The sequence below is a fragment of the Camarhynchus parvulus genome, chromosome 9 (genome assembly GCF_901933205.1).
Source record: "Camarhynchus parvulus chromosome 9, STF_HiC, whole genome shotgun sequence".
Taxonomy (NCBI): domain Eukaryota; kingdom Metazoa; phylum Chordata; class Aves; order Passeriformes; family Thraupidae; genus Camarhynchus; species Camarhynchus parvulus.
In genome coordinates, this window is record NC_044579.1 from 4,641,793 (window position 1) to 4,661,295 (window position 19,503).

At 44.0% G+C, this 19,503-nt stretch overlaps 2 protein-coding genes across 2 annotated transcripts in view; one reads left to right on the plus strand and one right to left on the minus strand.

Moving 5' to 3' along the window:
• The window catches only part of FNDC3B (fibronectin type III domain containing 3B), a 185,220-nt gene extending 181,251 nt beyond the window's left edge, over positions 1 to 3,969 (plus strand). The window contains exon 26 of the mRNA XM_030954819.1: positions 696 to 3,969. Within this exon, the coding sequence (XP_030810679.1) occupies positions 696 to 1,001 (306 nt within the window). The 3' untranslated portion in view covers positions 1,002 to 3,969. The remainder of the gene's footprint in view (positions 1 to 695) is intronic.
• A 9,060-nt stretch (positions 3,970 to 13,029) lies between these two features.
• On the minus strand, positions 13,030 to 17,274 carry GHSR (growth hormone secretagogue receptor). The gene is made up of 2 exons (XM_030954562.1): positions 16,492 to 17,274; positions 13,030 to 13,334 (listed from the first exon to the last, which is right to left on the minus strand). Exons 1-2 carry the CDS (start codon positions 17,243 to 17,245, stop codon positions 13,030 to 13,032), a joined length of 1,059 nt encoding a protein of 352 aa, XP_030810422.1. The 5' UTR covers positions 17,246 to 17,274.
• Between the last annotated feature and the right edge of the window lie 2,229 nt (positions 17,275 to 19,503).

Sequence of the window (19,503 nt, forward strand, 5' to 3'; positions counted from 1 at the left end):
TCCCCCAAAATTCATTTTTGTTTATATTCTATTATATATATATTTGGGGTTTTATTTATATTATTACATTTATATTTTATTATCATTATATTATATTATTCTATATTTAATTATTATCATATTATATTGGTTTATATTCATTTATATTTGTTTATGTTATATGATATTGATATGCTATTATATTGATATATTGGTTTATATTGGTTTATATTAGTTTATATTATATTAGCTTATCTTATATTGTATTATGTTATATTATTTTATATTAGTTTATAATATATTAGTTTATATATATTTGGGGTTTTATTTATATTATTTAATTTATATTTATATTATAATATTAGTTTATATTAGTTTATATTATATTTATATTGTATTTGTTTATATTATATATTATATTCATTTTTCAGGGCCTGAGGCTGCCATGACAACCTTGGTTCTCAGGCCTGGAAGGATTGTTTTGTCTGCCCAGACTGTGGGGAGAGCTTACTAACACTCTGTATGAAGTTCAGAGTTATTCACTAATGCAGGAATCACATTCACTAGTACAGGATCTGAAAAACATAAAAGCTGAAATCGTAAGGCCTCAGCCTGAGGCCTCATCCTGAGGCCTTCATGGCGAGCTCCTCGCGCGCCCTCGCGTCGCCGCGCTGTTTGAGGTTGTGTCTGACCGCGCTGCCTGGTTTGTTTTCAAGGTGTACAAGGGAGAAGAAACCACATTCCACATCTCAGGCCTTCAGGTGAACACAGACTATCGGTTCCGCGTGTGCGCCTGCCGCCGCTGCCTGGAGCCCTGGCAGGAGCTGAGCGGCCCCTTCAGCCCCTCGGCGGCGTTCGCGCTGCAGCGCGGCGCCCTGGAGCTGCCGGGCGGGCCGGGCGCGGAGGCCAAGGCCAAGGCCGCCGTGCCCACGGACGAGCAGTTCGCCGCCCTCATCGTGCTCGGCTTCGCCAGCCTCTCCATCATCTTCGCCTGTATATTACAGTACTTCTTTATGAAGTAGGCAATCCAACCGGAGTTTAAAGTACAGATTTAACTAATGCTACGCATTATAATCCACACATTTATTCAGATATTCCTCCTTTTGTTTTCCTCCTTTTTTTTTTTTTTTTTTGAAATCCTTTATTCTACTGTGCGTTTTATATACTGCTCTTGTTTTATACAGTTAAAGATAAATCAGTGTTTTGATGCACCTTTTTGAAATTCAGAACTAGGAAGTGGTCAAACTGGAGAAACAAGCAAACCAGATACCAAAAGCAAGATTTGTTTTTCCTTCGCGATTTCAAAATTGTCAACAATTTGCCTTTTCAATGTTGGTTTGGCTTTTTTCACTGAAGTTCATGCAGTCTCTTATTTTATCTTACTATTTAGGAAATTTTAATAATGAGTCACTTTTTTTGTCTCTTTTTTTTCCTTCTAAACAATAGTCACAAGTATGTATAGTGGTAAGACTAGAATACAGTGTTAGTCAAGTACCAGTTTTTCCTTGAACAGTATTAGCAATGTTGCCTACGAATTATTCACTACATTTGCCCCAGTTTTTCAAGGTAAAACCTAAGTTTTTATTTTAACTGTTTAGTGCATTTAAATTGGAACAACATCCTGCAGTTGAAAAAGGTTTTTAGTTGCCTGTTATTTTTACAGTTACAAACACTATAAACTGCCTGTATAAGAAATCAAATAACCAAACTTCGTATAAATTATGAAGCATTATAGATCTTTTTTTTACCATTTTGATTCCTAGCAGTAATTTTAAGTAAGAGGGCATTGTGCAATAGTTAGTTATTCCCATGTTCAGCTATTTAAAAGCTGCTTTAACTTGTCTGTTTGTCACTGTATATAACTATTCCTAATCTAATACTAGATATTATTCTGTTACGTTCAGCCTGATTTATATGATTCGAGCTGGTGACAGCTTACTGCCTCTACTGAATTAGGTGAGATTTACACTCAATGGAAGCAAACTTTACTGTCAGTTGATCTTTTTTATTATTATTAATATTATTGTTATTTTTTGGAGGGGTGTCTATTTTATGGAACTTTTTGGAGGTATCAGAAATCACATCTGTTTGTTTTAAATGCCTTAGAAGGGTGTCTATGCTGTTCTTACCACGGGGCTGATTGAAATAACTTGGTACCTGGCAAAACTGAGATGAGAGTCCTGCAGAGGAATGGTCCCTGCTCTGGTGGCAGTGTCCCCCTCCTGCCTGCCCCTTCCCAGACACATTTTAATCCATCGAGACACTAGATTTTTTAACTCTTGAGTCATGGGGTTATTTATATTAAGACAACATTGTGCAAGTACCTCAGGGACATAAATGAGCTGGAGGTGCAAATAGATTCCAAAAGGGTGCAACAGACACAGTGTATTTCCCTGCCTCTTGTTTTTGTATATTTTTGCTACTTGATTTTGCTTTTGTCCTATCTTTTTTTGTGCTCTGTCTCCATCGTCTAAGATTCAGTGTCCTGTACTAGCATAATATTCCCTTAACCAAAGTAATGGGGAAAAAACAACATTATTTTTGTTTTTAGGTTTATTTATACTATATACTGCATACAGTACTTTAAATACCAATTACAGTGCAATCTTTTTATTTATTGTAAAAAAATAAAAAATAAAAAGTGTACTTATATACTAATCTAATCTCCCTCTCCACCCTCCCCATAGCATGTTACATTTTGTCTGTTTTATACTGTTGTACTTTAGGTCAACTTTTTACCTGGCAGCATTCCTAGTATTATTAATCTTCTTGCATTTTCTTGTGTTTTTGAAGATGGGAGCATCTAGTACATTAAATGCCAAAAAAACCCCATTATCAGTGATTCAAACGTTTACATGTATCCAAAAACAAAATCATCTCTGGAAAGAAAGTGCTAAGATCAATGAATTATTCTGTGTGCCTCTCTAGATGTAGCAAATATTAGAAATGTTCTGTATTTTGTTATTGACTATAATTAGTTTGATTTAGCCTTGCAAACTAATGGCATTGAGCTAAATATATATATTTTTTTGTTTTTTGCCAAAGTCATGGCTTGTCAAATTTATTTACATCTTATTTAAATTTATTTGTGATATGAAACTCTGTGACCTTGCATCTGTATTTTGTGAGCAAAAAGTATACAGCTGTTTTCATTGGAGGGGAGAAGAGTGTATTTTTTAAAAAGATGAAAAGACCGCTAGTTTGGAAAAACCCAGAAATTTGAATAGATTGCCTTTTTTTATTTTTGGTATATTGTTTGAGCAGTGCTGCTATGAAATCCGAGCTTGACATGTTTTTTTTTAGGAAAAAAAACAAAAACTGCTTTAATAAAGAACCCCAATGTGCTCTAGATTAGCCATTTTGAAAGTTTGAAATACGAGTGCTACTACAAGCAGTGAGCAGAGTGGAGGGGAGAGCGGTCAGACACACTTTTCAGAGCATCTCTGTCACTGCTGATCTGTTGGGTCCCTTGTGACCTCACCAGCCAGAGCCCCCAGTCCAAGCCTGAGCTTCTGGGAGATGCTGCTGGAGCAGCTGGGACAGGCCCAGTGAATTTGGCATTTTCAGCCTCTATCTCCTGCCTTAGTGATCTGATGTCACCTGTGTGTCAGTGACAAAGGTCACCAATGTCACACCCTTCTGTTCTGAGGGATGTTGTCCCTGACCCAGCACTGCTGATGCCTTGGCCCTTCCCAAACCCCCTCGTGCCCCTGGTCCAGCAGTGGCAGGTGTTGGATCCAGCCCCACGGTGCTCTGCTCTCACAGAAATCACCACCACCAACAAAGGTAGAATGGAACACTAAGTATTTAATACCCTTAAGGAAGGAGAGAGATGTTTTTATATTGTTCTGCCTTTTTCTTTATGAACTTGAAGTGTTTTCTAATCCTGTTTGTTGGCTCCAGTAGCTCTGTATTCAGTGTCACGATTGAGAAGTGCCCTAATTGAATGTGTATGAACCTTATCCTTGCACAGTTCTTTAAATTGAAAAAGAAAAATGAAATGTTTTTACCTCACTATGGGAACATACATTCCAAGCTTTTCAACTTTAAAAAAAATAATCAGAAGTTTTCTTGTATTGTAAATTTTAGACTATTTCATATGCATTATATTAAAACTGCCATATCAATTTTAATGTATAGATTTTGCAAATACTACACTATGTATGTAAGACTTAACTGTATCTGTAGTGTATATGTAATATATTTATGCCCAATAAATGTTTTAATTCTTTCTGTTTTAATTCTTTATTTTAATTGAACACAGCCCTTTGGGTCGACGTGGCCCCTTCTGGCAGGTCAGTGCTGTTGTGCATCCTGGAGCAAGGGTGGGAGCCCTGAGTTTACCTCAGGATGTTTCTGCTCTGTAATTGCAGTGATTTTTGTGGTTTTTGAAGAGTAAGTTTGTAGTGATAATCTGAAAGTCAGGTGTTCTAGTGACTTCTTTTAAATAGCTTGCATGAAAAATTAAGGATTTATATTTATAGAAACATAACTAGGTTTGTTCTCGCTGAGTAATTAAACTCTTGAAATACTAGAACTTTTAGCTTACTAATTATGTGCAATGAATTCAACCCCTCATCATGATGAAATAATCTAGTATGTATACATGTTTCTTGTCAAACACATTAATGTTAATTTGTTAATGCTTTTTTTCAAGTCACTGCATAAATACAACAATTGATTTGTTTGTTTTTTTAATTACTGCAGTTTACAACAAGAGTGGGGTTTTCCTAGGGGAATACTTTCTTCACTTGGTTGCTCAGCTTTTTTATTGAAGCAGTGCTTGCCAAGACAATCTCTTTAACAAAATCTTTTAAATATGCCTATAAAATAGTAATCAGCACTTTGACATCTGAGGAGATCTTTTCAGTGGTCCCTGTTTGATTGCTAGGGGTGTCTGCAAAGATGCTGGAGGGCAGTGAGAGCCCATGGGAGAGAAGCAGGATTTAAACATTTGCTGTTGGAGTTCTGAATGTTACCTTGTGCTGTTATCACCCACAGGATTTTGCAGAGGTGCTGGGTGCCTTTCCCACACCCAGGCTGTGCAGAGCTGGGTAAGTAGCACTGAATTTACCACGGATTTTGTTTTGTGAGGAAGCACAGAGCGGGTTATACCCGGGCTTGGCTGATGCTGTATTTACCAGCAGCTCTTTACCTGCTGGCAAGAGAAGCATCAACTTTGAAAAGTTCTGGAAGAGAGCAGAGGCTGGTATTTGGGTATTTCGGGTATTTCAGTGGTGGGGGTGCAGCAGTGGGCTGTGGCACGTGTCACAGTGTGAGCAGTGCCAGGTGTGCCCCGGCACCGCGCGGTCCCCGGGCTGGCGCTGCCGTTTCTATGGCAGCGGCGATTCTCTCCTCGCAGTAATCACAGAGCTGCTCAAAAACCAACGCCTGGAATTTGTTTTGCTCCTCACTTCAGCCTCTCCTGCCGGCTCAGAGCACGTTTGGTGTGGTGCAGGAGAGCTGAGCCCCGTTGGAAGGGGGGTTTCTCTGAAGAACCAGGGGGTCACAGCCACGTGTGGCACGAGCTGAGCCACGCGCTCCCCGGAGGAGCTGGGAACAAACAGGACCTGGAGTGACATCAGTCCCTGTTGTTCACCTCCTGTGGAGCTTTTCCACAGGCTCACCTGTGTCTTTGAATTTTAGGAGATGCTCAAATCCAGCGTGCTATTAAAAAAAAAGCTGAAGGGGGGTGGTCATAGTGCCAGTGCTGTGCCAGAGGATCAAGGCTCTCCTGCCTGTCCCTCCCATCCTGAAGCATAGATGAGGAATTTAAAATCCCCCTGAAAATTAAATACTTGGGCTGGAAGCAGATGATCATTAAAGCCCCTTCCAACCCAAACCATTCTGTGATTCCTTTCTATGAATTTATGGCCTGTGGACGTGGAGTGATTCTTTTCCAGCATTAGTGACATCTGCATCAACAGGATGGTTCTGTCGGACCTGTCTTGCAGCCAGAGGTGTCAGAGACAAGAAGAAATTTGTGTGGTAATAGGAAGTATAAATTATATTTCCTCTGCAAATCCTTTTCTAGAACTATTGCAGAGTTCGTGATGTATTGTCATTTATTGATGTGGTGTAGAATTCTGTTCTCTGTCCTTAACCTGGCCTGGAGTAAAGACGGAAATGTTATCTTTATTTTTCTCAGAGTGAGAACCACAAGTAAGTAGAGATGAATATGGACATTTTGTTTCCCTGTTTTTATGGCTGAGCAGAAAAGCCAGCTGAGATCCCCTGAAAGGGCTATTTTATTGGTACTACATTCTGAACAATTACATCTATTTTTGCTCTTGACAATTGCTTTTACAATGCCCAGTTTCTTGGCTCAGTGAAATAAAAAGAAGCTTCACACACAGTGGATTAGCCTGGGATCTGCTGTTATCTAAGTGAATGTGCTGTTACTGGTTTGAGTAGTTACATTTACTGCACTGATTGGTGGCATAGATGGTCTTGCATGCAATCAAAGCTATTTTTAGGTCTCCTGACATGGTTAATAAATAACTGCTTGGGTCAGTGTGCTCAGTGGATGTCATTTCTTAGTAATTTTATTAGCTCATCTCTCTCACTTTCTGTCATATAAAAGCTATTACTCTCTACAAATAAAATGCAGCAAACAGTAGGGATGCAGAAGTCTTGTGAGGATTAACTTGTGAAAAGAGTTGAGAAATTCACCCTAATCCAATGCAAATATTATCTTTTTTAATTTCTAGCCCAAATGCTCTTCCTTTCCATAAAAAGCTTGTGAGCTGCTGGTGGTGTCCTGGGCTCAGGGGTGTGCAGCACTGGTGGTGCTGGTGTTCCCTGGCTGCACTGGGCAGGATGCACTGGCTGCAGCTCATCAGGGTTTGCTGAGAAAATCAGGTCTTGGCACTCAGCAGAGACAAATATCCCCTGGGATGCTGCTGTGTGCAGTTTGTATGGTTGGATGGAGCTCTGGATTAGGATTCTCTGTGGCTTGTTCTTGTACTCTCTGTCCTGTGTCTTGCTTGAAGTGTCAGGTGATTGACTTCAGTGTTCTGAAACCAAAAGCATCCCAGCTGTACAAACCTCTGGTTATGCTCTGAGTGAGCCTTGTCTGGGCAGTGATGGTTCGTGGTTCCCCTGGCTCACCTCAGGCAGGCTCACAGGAAGGGGTGTTGGATACAGCTCTGGCACAGCCTGTGGCTCTGGCACTGCTCTGGCTGCCTGGCTGAGCCCAGGTTCCACGGCAGTGTGGGAAATCAGGCACGAGCCCACAGCAAAAGCTGAGAGGAAGCAGGTAAATACAAACCTCTCATGGGCTTGGACACCACAGCTCATCTGAGGCGATTTCCCTGTGAGGGTGGGCAGGCCCTGGCACAGGCTGCCCAGAGAAGTTGTGCCTGCCCCATCCCTGGAAGTGCTCATGGCCAGGCTGGGTTGGGTTCTGAGCAACCTGGGATAGTGGGAGGTGTCCCTGCCCATGTCAGGGTGTTGGGACTGGATGGTCTTTAAGGTCTCTTCCAACCCAAACCATCCCATGATCCCACATCCCAGCGTTGGACCAGAGATCCTCAGGCATCTGAGGGATGAGCCCCACAGCAGCACTCCTCTCCTGGAGCCAGGGCACACAGAAACTCTTGTGCTGGCTGCCCACTTCCCTCCCTCCTCACAAACTAACGAGGTCAGTGGGTTCAAAACTCCCCATTCAATCAAAACTAACTCAGGTGATTGCACCTTTCACAGCCCCATGCTGGTACCACCAGCGTGGCACAGCAAATTTTACAAAAATCTATCTCATTGTCACTGATAAAAACACCAAAGTGCTGTTGACTGGGCAGGATGTGACCATTAATCTTGGCTTCGTTTTGGGAGAATTTGTAGTATGCATTGTTGCTGTATTGTCTCAGACTGCTGTGTTAAAGCTGTTCAAATCCTGCTCCTTAGAGCTCATGGTGCTGTGATCACTGCAGAGCAGGCTCGTGGTGTCAGATTCCCTGCCTGCCCACCTTAATTGCCATGATTTGCAGCCCCAGGTCATTAGTGAAAGGAGGCTGTGCAGGGAAGAGCAGTGTGGATAGAGGTTTGGAAATAGCCATGCCTCTTCTTTCTCACAGACAGTGCTGCAATCATGTGAAAATCAATCAGAACATGAGAAAAAAGCAAAGGATCTTTTGATCCAGTAGCATCAAAAATAGGGGCAAGTGCTGGGAGAACATCTCCTGAGCCCTCTGAGCAGCCTCTGAAGGGGAGAGTGGGGTACTTTACTCCTGAGAGCAGTTTTGCTTTATGGGCTCACACACGTCACAAAACCATTATTTTGCTCCTAGTGAAAGAATCAGAGCAGGTGTGGGAAGCCATAAAATGCCTTTATTTGGAGAAACACAAAGTGGTTTATCTCCAAGTACAACGGGAGGAGCACCCTGTGGCTCTCAGAAGGGTGTATTTGTACACAGAAATGAGAGCTGGGATTGGCAGCTGGGCATTGAAAACAGAAAACTGATGCTGGGAGCTGCCAGACCCAGCCCAAACCCAGGAATGACATCCAGAGGGTGCAAGCAGATCCACATCCCATCACTCCGGGACTGTAGGGTTTGAGCAAGGGGTTAAAATGCCAAGGGCTTCAATTTCATTTTTGTAAAATAGGGCTGGTGCTTTTTATTGGGAGTTGTGAGAGTAAAATGTAGTTATGGTGCTTTCAGCTGGGGGTGATGAGGGTTGTTGTTTTGATTTTTTAATATTTTTAATTTTTTTTATGTTTATATTCTTGTAAAGAACTTTCTCATACACTTTCTGTAAATAAGTCATTGTTTTGCATTCTTTTATAGAAGAAGAAAAATTTGGTAGACTGTTAGTTTGTTCAGTGTCATTGGAGAGGTGGCACTTTCACCCTCCAATCCACTGTCACATTTAGCAAACTATAAGTGTTGGAGTCAGATAATAAACTTCCCTTTTTTCTTCACCTAGAGAGCAGCAGTGTGTGTGCTTGTGTTGTTTCGTGTCCTATAGTGACAGAGGGTGGTTCAGGATGTTACAGCAGGGCCATCCCTGAGAGATGAGTTAGATTGTTTTGTTCCAAATTTGAATTCACTTCTCAAGATGTAATTTACCTCTTCAAGGCCATGGGATTTTTGCAAAAGGTACAAGATGTATGGAAGCCCACCCAGAAACATCCACTGGGAGCAGCAGCACCCTGAATCCAGCAGATCCATGACAGAGGGGGTTCCCTCCCTTGGGTGTTCAGGTATCTAAAAACTGCTGATTTTAATGGGCTTATGCAAATGTCATTTGATACAAACTTACATAACTGCTGAATATCTATCAATTCAAATTTTGACAGAAAGTGCTGGTTTTCCAGTGTATTTTATTTTTGGCAAGAAGTACAATGGGACATGATTTTCTGCTTGTGCGTGCCTCCATCAAAGGTACTTTTGTAAAATGAATGGTAAAGTCCTTTTGACCTATTTCATCACCAATTTAACTCATTGCCAAGAAAGAAAATGCAGCCAAATTGTTCTTGTTTATTTGTGGAGCTGTGATACAAAATGTAGAGGTGGAAAAGCTTTTAAAACTGGGACTGTTTAATGAATGAACTTTCAGTTATTTTCTCTGTGGGCTGCTCACATTCAAGTCAGTAAGAATACAGGAAAATTTTGACTCTTACAGTCTCTATGCCTTTTTTTTTCAGTCAGAACTGGCAAGGTTTGTTCCCTCAGGGAAGAGTTTCCAGAAATGGAAAGGTCCAAGCCTGAAAAAACTCTTTCCTGCAGAGCTGCCCTGTCTCCCACACCAATGAACTGCAAGGCAATCTTGTCTTCTCCCCGTGAAAAATGGATCTCAAAAACCATGTCCAGACCCAAAAGTGGATGGGGAGGCCCAGCTTTGCCCTTTGCTATAGGGAAGGCTTTGGGAAGAAGCTGCCAGGAGCACGAGGTGCTGCAGAAGTGCCCTGGGAAGCAGAGGAGAAAGGCTTTGTGTGTGCTGGGAAATGTTTGCCAGGGCAGCCCAGCATCTCTGTGCCAGCACAGGTGGTTTTGTCACTGCCCTGTGCACCTGCAGCATCCACTGTGCCCCTGTTCATCCTGCCAGAGACAAGGCAGGAGGGGCCTTGCCCCTTGTTGGTGCCTGGGACAGGCTGATGATGCCTACCTTGGACTGACCTCACTGCTCTTAGGTAAAAAACACCCTTCAAATCTTGCTCACACTTTTTCTTACAAATTGGGCAGGGTCAGGTTGGATGGGGCCCTGAGCAATCTGATCTAGTGGGTGGCATCCTGCCCATGGCAGAGGGTTGGCACTAGAGAGTGTTTAAGGTCCTTTCATTAGAGAGTCTTTAAGGTCCCTTTTATGTTCTGTGATTCTGTGAATAACACTCTAGACAAGCAATGCTGGATTCATCCATCAGTGCAGGTGTATTTTTTTGTGGGCATCAGACAAAGTCGATTTTATGATGCCAAAGTGAGGGTTATCCAGGTTCTGAGGTGGTTTTTTTTTCCTGCTTTCCATACAAAAGCAGTTCATTATGTACCAGTTTGAAGCAGCAGTTCTTCAGCACGTGCTGGTATGACCCCAGTGGCTTTAGAGAAGCCATATAGAAAAGTTTTGGTGCTGAAGGCAGAAGCACTAATGGCTGGTGTAGTGACAGCTACAGTGTGTTAAATGTTTGTGTTCTCTGCTAGTTATGAAGTATTTTCCTGCTTGTTCAAGAGTCCTATGAAAGTGGCTACCTTTCTTTAGTAATAATTTGTGCATTTTGCTAGATTTGTCCAAAGACTGGGAGAAATGAGTCCATCTCCTCAGTTAGAAGGAAGGGAAAAGTCCTGTCCTCCCTCCCAAGGAGCAGACAGTGCCTTTCTGACTTTTATGACCCCAGAATTTCATTCTGTACACAAAATTGTGGAAATTTTACAGTGTTGGTAGAGCTAAAATTTACATTTTCTCCTGATGAAAAGTTTAGGCTAAATGAAATTATTAGCATGTTTGTAGTTTGTATGCACAAATGTGTCTACACAGGGCTTTAATGTTGCAGTTACTCTGATTAAACAAAATAACCTAAGCAAGTTAGTTACACAGATTTGGGGAACAAAACTAAAACATAAATATGAAAAAAAATAAATTATATCCAGTTGTGTGAATCACACTGGGTCCTCCCCCAAGACAGAGCCACAGGGTTATAAAGGGTCTGATCACTTTATTTCTTTTTCAGTTCACATTTAACAGCACAGACACAGCTGAGATTTGAAACACCAATGTGACGCCGGGTGTGTGTGTGTGTGTGGTTTGTTTGTACAGACATTTTGTTACTGAGCTCACATCTGCACCCTCTCTCCTTGGTTCCCAAATGTCTTGTTTCCCTGAGTTGCATGAATTCTGCCACCAGACCTGCTTTGCCAGTCAGTGAGTGAGAGAGCAGCGTGGACAGCCAGGTGGGCAGAGGTGGAGCAGGAGGTGATGCTGCAGTGCCTCGGTGTGGGTGTTTGCACTCCTGGAGTGGGGAGGGACAGGCTCAGGTGCCACCAGGGAGTAGCAACCAGCCCCTGGCCCCAGCGAGGTGATAGAAAAGACACTGAATATACAGAAGAGGCCAATTTCTCTGGTGAGTTCAACCTGAGCAGCTGAACAGTGGGAAGTGTTCAGCAGTGTAACGGGGAAGTGGCCCATCAGTGTGAGCAGGGGTTGGAGGCAGGAGAGTTCTGCTGACACAAAGTTCACCAGGGACAATTAAAATCATCAGGGACAGGGGGCTGTGGGCCAGCTGGGGATGAACACTAGAACCAAATGAACAGAAAGCTGCTATCACACATGCATGCTCCAATGCTCTGTCAGCTCTGTGGGGCACAAAACCCACATGTTGGTGAGACAATATAAGCCACATTCATTAGCACAGAAGATGGAACGTTTTCTGGTTTGCCTTGAAATGGCACACTTGAGGTATGGAAATCTAATTTAAGGGGTTTATGAATCAAGTATGAGAATGTGTCTGCCCGTGTCCTTTAATGCAGATTTTTCTATTATTTTCTCAGGTCACAGTGGTTAAAAAATGCAAAATGTTCTCAATTCAACACTGCAGCAAACGAGCACAAATGCACACCGGGCTTTGCAGGGGGATGTGGCACTGGGACAGCCTTTAAACAGAAACAGGGGGGGTTTACAGGTAGGATACCTGTCCTCAGTAAGCTTTGGGGTGCAGTGGGGTGCAGTTATGGACAGGTAGCCACAAACTCGTTACAAATATTGAAACAATTAAAAGCTTCCAAGTTCAAACACATCAAGTCATTCACAGTCAGAACAGAACAAGTACAGATGATTTAGCTAGTAAAAAAAAAAAAGAGAGACTTTGGTGGATGATTGCATTCCACATTTTTATAGCATCACTGCAGGCCTGAAGTCAGCACTGTCCTTGTCCCACTGATATATATTTAAAAAAAATATTTCAGTACAGTCATGTTCTAAGCCACTTCTGTGAAAGCTTTTTGTTTTGTTTCCTTTCTACTTGGATGTGACATGGACGTTATTCATTTTTAGCATGTTTAAAAATTATCCATTTTATATCTCTTTTTTTTTTTAAGAAATAATTTTCCTCATTCCAAGAAAACCATGAGCTTACTTAAAAATTGATATTATGAAAAGTGTATCAAATTTCTTGTTTACTACTCCAAAAAAGGCAATTCAGTATTCTCTCTCTAGGGTCTGATTAGATGCTAGCAAAATTCTTAGCAAAACTAAAGCTAACTCTGGAAAAATTCAGCTGGAATTGGCGCTGCTGAAGTCGTACAAACTCTCGAGTCAAGTGGGCCATGTTTGCCTGCTCAGGACAGGTCTGGGCTAAACTCAGCATTACAAAAATCAAACGGGCAAAAGCAGCACAAAAATAACACCTGGAGCGTTGCCAAATTCTGTGACCGCCTCTCTCCTCTCAGAGTCCCAAACTTCAGGTTTTTCCCCTCAGATCTTTGCCCGCACCGCGCCGCTCAGCCCATGCGGGCGATGACCCAAGTGGCGCTTTCAGCGTCGGGGTTCCCATTCCTTGCCCTCTCCCCTCCCGTTATGGCTTGCTGGGCACTCGGCAGGTGGCACTGGGTGACCCTGGTGTCATGTGGTGCCAGCGGGCTCTGTCCAGCCGCGGGAGCTGCCCTGCTTGCTGCTGGAGAGGCTGTGCTGGGGCAGGGCGCGCAGCCCCAGCAGGCGGCAGGCGGCCGCGCGGTACTTCCTCGACATGATGTTGTACAGGATGGGGTTGATGGCTGCGCTAAGGTAGAAGAGGACAAAGGACACCAGGTTGCAGTACTGGCTGATCACTGCTATCTCCAGGGAGCCGGCTTCAAAGGATTTGGAAAATAAGTAGCGTCCTACGTGAAAAGGCAACCAGCAGAGTATGAACGCAAAAACCACCACGACTAAAACAAAAACAGCAGAAGAAAGCGTGTTAAGTGTGAGTATCAACATACAGGTGATTAACATTCTGTTCTGCAGCTCTGTTCCTTTAACCAATTAATCACAAAGTGTGAAAATGCCTCCCCTAAGCTTTCACTTGTGTCTCAGTACACTGAGAGTATAAATTGGTGATACTTAATACACTTGGACCATATCTAAACAGGCTGTCTGAATATTGCCCAACTAATCTGTTGTAGCAAACTTCTGACCTATAAAACCTATGTTTGCATCAACAGACTGTTAAAGAATCCAAATGGTGACAATATATGACCATCTATCATCTGCAGTGTTTAATAAAAGCAAATTATACATGATAGAATCAACACTGTGGTTTATAATGAATAATGTAATCACTGAGAAGCTAAATTATTTAAGACAAAAAGCAAAATTGTTAAAGGCAAAGGCCCCAGAATAAAACACAGAATGGGAACTTGCAGAGCACATATGCCAAGATAAGGAGAGTGGTTCATCCCTCCAGTTTGTCCCTTTTTTGGAACATGAGTTGCTCCCAAGAAGAGTAAAATTAAATGTGTAGTATATAACTACATAATTATAGTTGTACAGTATATCTGTAATATTGTATTGCTAGAGTGGTTGCACTGACATGTAAATATCATGTCTGCAGAATAATGGGAATGTGTGTATCTCTGAACACTGGCCCATTGGAATTTTCATCTGAGAGAAAGGGAAACAGTTTCTGTTCATTTCCTGTGTGCCTTTGACCTTTATTATTTTTCATATTGCTGTGAGTGTATCTATTAATATATTACAGAGAGAAAAAACAGAAAACTTGAGCAAGGGTTTCTGACATTCTTAAGCAATTTTTACAGTTAACCCGTTCATGGAATCACAGAATTGTTTGGGTTGGAAAGGAACTTAAAGAAAATCTTTTTCCAAGCCCCCTGCTTTAAGCAGAGACACCTTACACGTGCCCAGGTTGTTCAAAGTCCAGTCCAACCTGGTCCTGGTGGGCAGGTTCTGTTAGCAGCCTGCTTGTGTTAGCCATCCTCATATCATGTCTCAGAAGATAATAAATCTCAAATTACTGAGAGGAATGGGTATCTTTCCCCAGAAATTCTGCACCAGCATTCCCAAGTTTAAAAGGATGCTTATGCAGGACTGGGGGTGGAGTGGAAAGCACCAGAGCTTGAGGTTCAGAAGAGGTTTTCCAGCTCTGCATCTTCTTGAGCCAACCACTTCAAGTTTTCCCTCACTATCTCCACTACAAAATTAATTTGATTCCCTAGCTCACATGGGGATTTGAATCCATGTAATGAATATTACCATGATGGCCATTATGAATGAGCAGAGTTTAAAGCACAGCCTATTATGACTAGAATTTTAAGCACACGTAGGCAACATCCCTAGTCAGGCTTCTGACAGCTTGATCTTCATGCATGCAGAATCCCATGGATTTCAATAGGAATGGGATGTGATAGCTCCTTTGCAAGTCAGGCTATACATTTAGGTGTTTAATTTCAGTCCCAGAAGCATAACCTGTCTTTATAGTTAAAAGAACTTCAGATGCTAATCCCATTTACTTGATGTTCCATGACTTGATAAAGCCTCAGAACGCCCCTGCTAAATTTTAAGCAGAACATTAACACCAGTGAGAGTTGACTGCATTGAGCATCTGCTGCCACCGAGCCCTCACTAACTTCTTCCCATCTTTCTATCAGGCATCATTCAGACTGTTATCATTTAGGGAATATTGACTCTCTGTCAGAGGAGAGTCTTGCCACTGCCTGGCTGTCCTCAGACCTTGTAAAAGGAAAAAAAAAAGAGTGCTGAAATATTGCAATGCTTGTGGCAACACTTCAGAGCAGAAATAAGCATTTTTTAATTTCAAAATGCTTTACAGTTAAGTATATGGAAATATAAAGCATGGTAGTAATAGACATAATTTACTCATAGTCAGTGGAAGTTCATAATCCTGAACCTCTAGAAGCGTGAGCAATTAATTATTTTCAAGGTCACGCTTACCAGACTGAAGTAATTCTATTGATCATAAAACGTAGCTGAAAGGGCATAAAGAATGCTGCTGGTTTTATTATTCCTCCTGCTGTTGCATAGTAATAAATTAGGACATGAACAAAAAGATCAGATAGGCTCCTATCTGATAATTAAGGTACTTGGGACTCACTGCCACCTCTTGTCTGCCTCATTAGCCCACCACTTCAACCTTGCTGAAAGGAGCCTGTGAAAGCTTCTTCCTGCAGAGCATCTTGTCCCCCTGAAAATCCACGGGATGACTTGCACTGCAGAGGACTTTTGGCTTGGGTAAAAGCACGCAGCAGCAGCAGCAGCATTCTGCAGTTTTCAGACACTAAACTGCAGGACAACTTTTTGGGTTTGTGTTTCAAACTGCCACTACATGCACTGACTCAGTATGTTAAAACTTGTGTTTCCATGTGCCAACCACAAGTGCTGTTTAAAGCTTTCAGCAGTGTCGATACACAAAGTTAGGAATGACAGTGTCTGTTGTCCTGATCCTGTTTTCTTACAGTCTGTGAGATTTTACAGCATCACAGACCTCAAAGGAGGCTCGGTGCTCCTGGCTCAGCATATCCTGGGGTTTTGCCCATATGAAAATGCAGATACATTTTCATAACTTTACACAGCCATGGTAGGAAACAACCCCAGTTTGCTAAAACCTTGATACTCTTTTCCTATGAACCTTCGTGCACATCATGCCCTGCCTGCCTGGCTGTAGCCTGCAGCTCAACTTCATGGCTTGAGAAGGGTTTAGTTTTGTTTAAAAATGAAATAAACTCTTCTCTGTAAATAACATTGGTATCCACAACCAAAGAGCAAAAAAGCTCAAAAATCTCGATGGCACAAGCTAATTATAACTGTAGTATTTGTCCTTGTCAGGGATTCTTACTAATGTTTGTTTAACTGTTTGGGAGTCCCCAGCTCAAACCAGTTAGAAATAAATCTAAGGGAGGAGGAAAGTTATCCTACAGCTACCCTGAGGTTTAGCCTTTTGTATGAAACATTTTCTTTCCTTTGGAGGGAACTACAGCAAACTATCAGAGAGCTCCCTGTCTTTTTCTCTGTCTCACACACACACACAAGCACGCACATCCTTTTGGAAAAACAGAGCAAGAGGACTCGTACCTAACATTTTCACAGTTTGCTTGTTGTTCTTATCCCTGATGGCAGTGTTTGGACCGATGTTCTTCCTCTTCCTCCTCCAGAGCTTCCTCCCGATGAGGCTGTAGAGCACGGTCAGGCAGAACACGGGCAGGAAGAAGAAGATGCTGGAGGTCCAGACCATGATGGTGAGCAGCCCCGAGCGGATGGCGTACTCTGTGGCTCGGCACTCGTTGGTGCTCAGGGGGTTCGTGCCGTTCTCGTGCTCGACCCCCACCAGGATGAAGATGGGACCGGCGCTGATGAAGGAGATGGCCCAGAGGAAGAGGATGACCAGCTTGACCTTCCCCTTGGTGATGATGACTTTAGCTCGCAGGGGGAAGCAGATGGCGACGTACCGCTCCACGCTGAGCGCCGTGATGTTGAGGATGGTGGAGTAGGTGCAGCTCTCGCTGATGAACTGGAAGAGCTTGCACAGGAGGTTCCCGAAGTTCCAGGGCCGGTACTGCCAGAGGCGGAAGAGGTCCAGGGGCATGCAGAGGAAGATGAGCAGGTCGGAGAAGGCCATGCTGGACAGGTAGAAGTTGGTGGTGGTCCTCATGTCCCGGAACCGCGACACCACCAGCATGGTCATGAGGTTGCCGATGATCCCGATGACGAAGAGCAGGACGCAGGCGACGGTGATGCCGGTGAGCACGGGCACGGGGAACAGGTGCAGCGGGGGCTCGGCGCCCGTCCGGTTCTCCGCGCCGCGGCCGCCCGCGCTCCCCTCCCGCATCCTGGCGCCGCGGGCTGCGCATCCCCGCCCGGCGCGGCGCGGCCCGGCCCCGCGCGGTGCCCGCTGCGCGCCCGGCAGGTGCGGGGCCGGGGGCGGGCAGGGAACGGGCGGCCCCGCTCCGCCTCTCCGCGCTCCGCCGCTCCCCCCGGCCCGGGGCGGGCGGGCGCTGCCGCGCGTCACAGGAGACGTGGGCACGGAGCGGCCCCGCCGCGACCCCCGCTGCCGCTCCCGAGCCACCAAACTTTCCTGCCGAGCCCCGGGGGGAGCAGCCTGTGCCGGGTCCGCCCCCGCTCCCTGCCCCGCCGCCCGCCCGCTTGGGCAGGTGCGGGTGTCGCTGGTCCGTGCTCCCGATGCCCCGCCCAAGTCACCAGGTGCGGTGCCGCCTGTCCGTGCCCCCGGTGCCGCCCGTCCGTGCCCCCGGTGCCGTGCCCAGGTGTGATGCCGCCTGTCCGTGCCCCCGGAGCTCGGGTCCCTTCCCTCGGGCGCTCTCAGCGCTCTCTCCCGCACTCGGCCCCGCGGCGCTCGGCACTCGCGGCCGGTCCCGCAGCCGTGGGTGCGATCGCTGCCTCCTCGCTCCGTATCTTTGCTGTGCCCTTGGATCTTGGCAGGAGCCCGGCCAGGCTGCAGCAGCCACCCGCTTCTACATGATTTACCCGCAATTAAATTTCAATTCAGCGTGTTACTGCTGTCCTCTGCTCTGCTCTTTGCAGGCACGGACAGAACCGTGCTTCCCCAGCTGCAGACTCCTGTTGTACGAAAGGAGAATGTTGGACCCAAGAAATAAGATGTGAGCAGAACAAGGTGAGAACAGAGAGAGTAAAGTAACTTCCCACACATCTCTATAGGGGGTATCTTTCCAAATTTGTCCCCACACATTCTAAGGGTATGTGTGCTGCAGCACAGTCTTTTTTCACTCCTGTCTGTCTAGAGGGGCTGGACCTCCTGTGTCCCATCTCTCAGGGGGCAGCCAATGCAATGAATCCATGTTGGCATCTACCTTAACCATAGAATCATGGAATGGTTTGGGTAGGAAGGGATCTTAAAGCTCATCCTATTGCCCTCCACCTCAGGCTGCTCTGAGCTCCATCAGTCCAGCAGGGAAGCAGGTTTATGCCATTCCCCTTCCACGGCTGCAGGGCTTTGCTGGAGGGTAGATAGAGCACAAGTGTGATGTGACACAATGCTGAGTTACTCTGCCTGTGCCTGTAGTCTGTAATTTGTGCCTTCTGTAATCATGCAAGCATTAGCCTTTGTGCCTTGTCCATATCCTAATTTGGGTGATATATTTCTGCAGTTTCACTGGAATCAGTATTCTCATTCCTGCTCATGAACTGTGAGACAGTTTTGCAGCAAGTTACTCAACAGTTGCTAAATTTTATGAGGGATGGCTGCACATTATTGCAGTCGAAAAGGACGAAGAGTCTAATGTACTTCTCACTTTGTCTACCCAGCTGCCTGTATAGTTGTGTTATGTTTCTGAATAAAAATCATGGGGTTTATGCCACTAAAAGACAGTTATTTCATATTAGAACTGTGTCCCCAGTCTAATTTACATGACACTGCTTTATATTTTGGAGGAGATGGCAACTGCTTATGTGGTTAGGCTGCCAAATACTTTGCATTATTATAAGGAATTATCTCACTCATTTTTAAAAATTTCTTTCCCCTAGTACATTCTCAGACCAGTGGTGTTATTGCAGGATGTTGATATTTACCAGACAAAATGGCCCAAAGCTATAAATGTGACTTTCTATGCAGAGGGGATACTTAATGAAATTATTTTTGGTTTTGCTCAACTGTGTCTTGTCAAAAATGACAATTTATCTTTCTCCAGAGAGAGAAAAATGTTGGGGTTTTTTGTTTTTGGTTTTTTTCCCCCCAGGAAAATAATTAATTCTTTTCTGGAATAATAACTTATTGTGGTGTCTATACCAAAATCAAGTACCAACAGTGAATGAGAGCCAGATCTTTACACTCCAGACAACCTGAGGTTGCAATGCAATGATTTAACCCTGAATTTCTTGGGAGTTTGATATGTTTTGAGCCAATTGGATCAGAACTGGCAGTTGCACTTCAAATACAGCAACATTGATCTCCTTCTTAAAAGGGTATCATGAGTCAAGGGCTCCTCTGGCTGCTTTTCCTGCATGGGGTTGGATCAGGGCCAGAAAAAAATGCCAGCTGAGAGAGAAGAGAGGCAGCTTTAGTTTTCTTTTTAATTTCTTTGGTGATTGCAGGCCAAATTTGGATGGATTTTA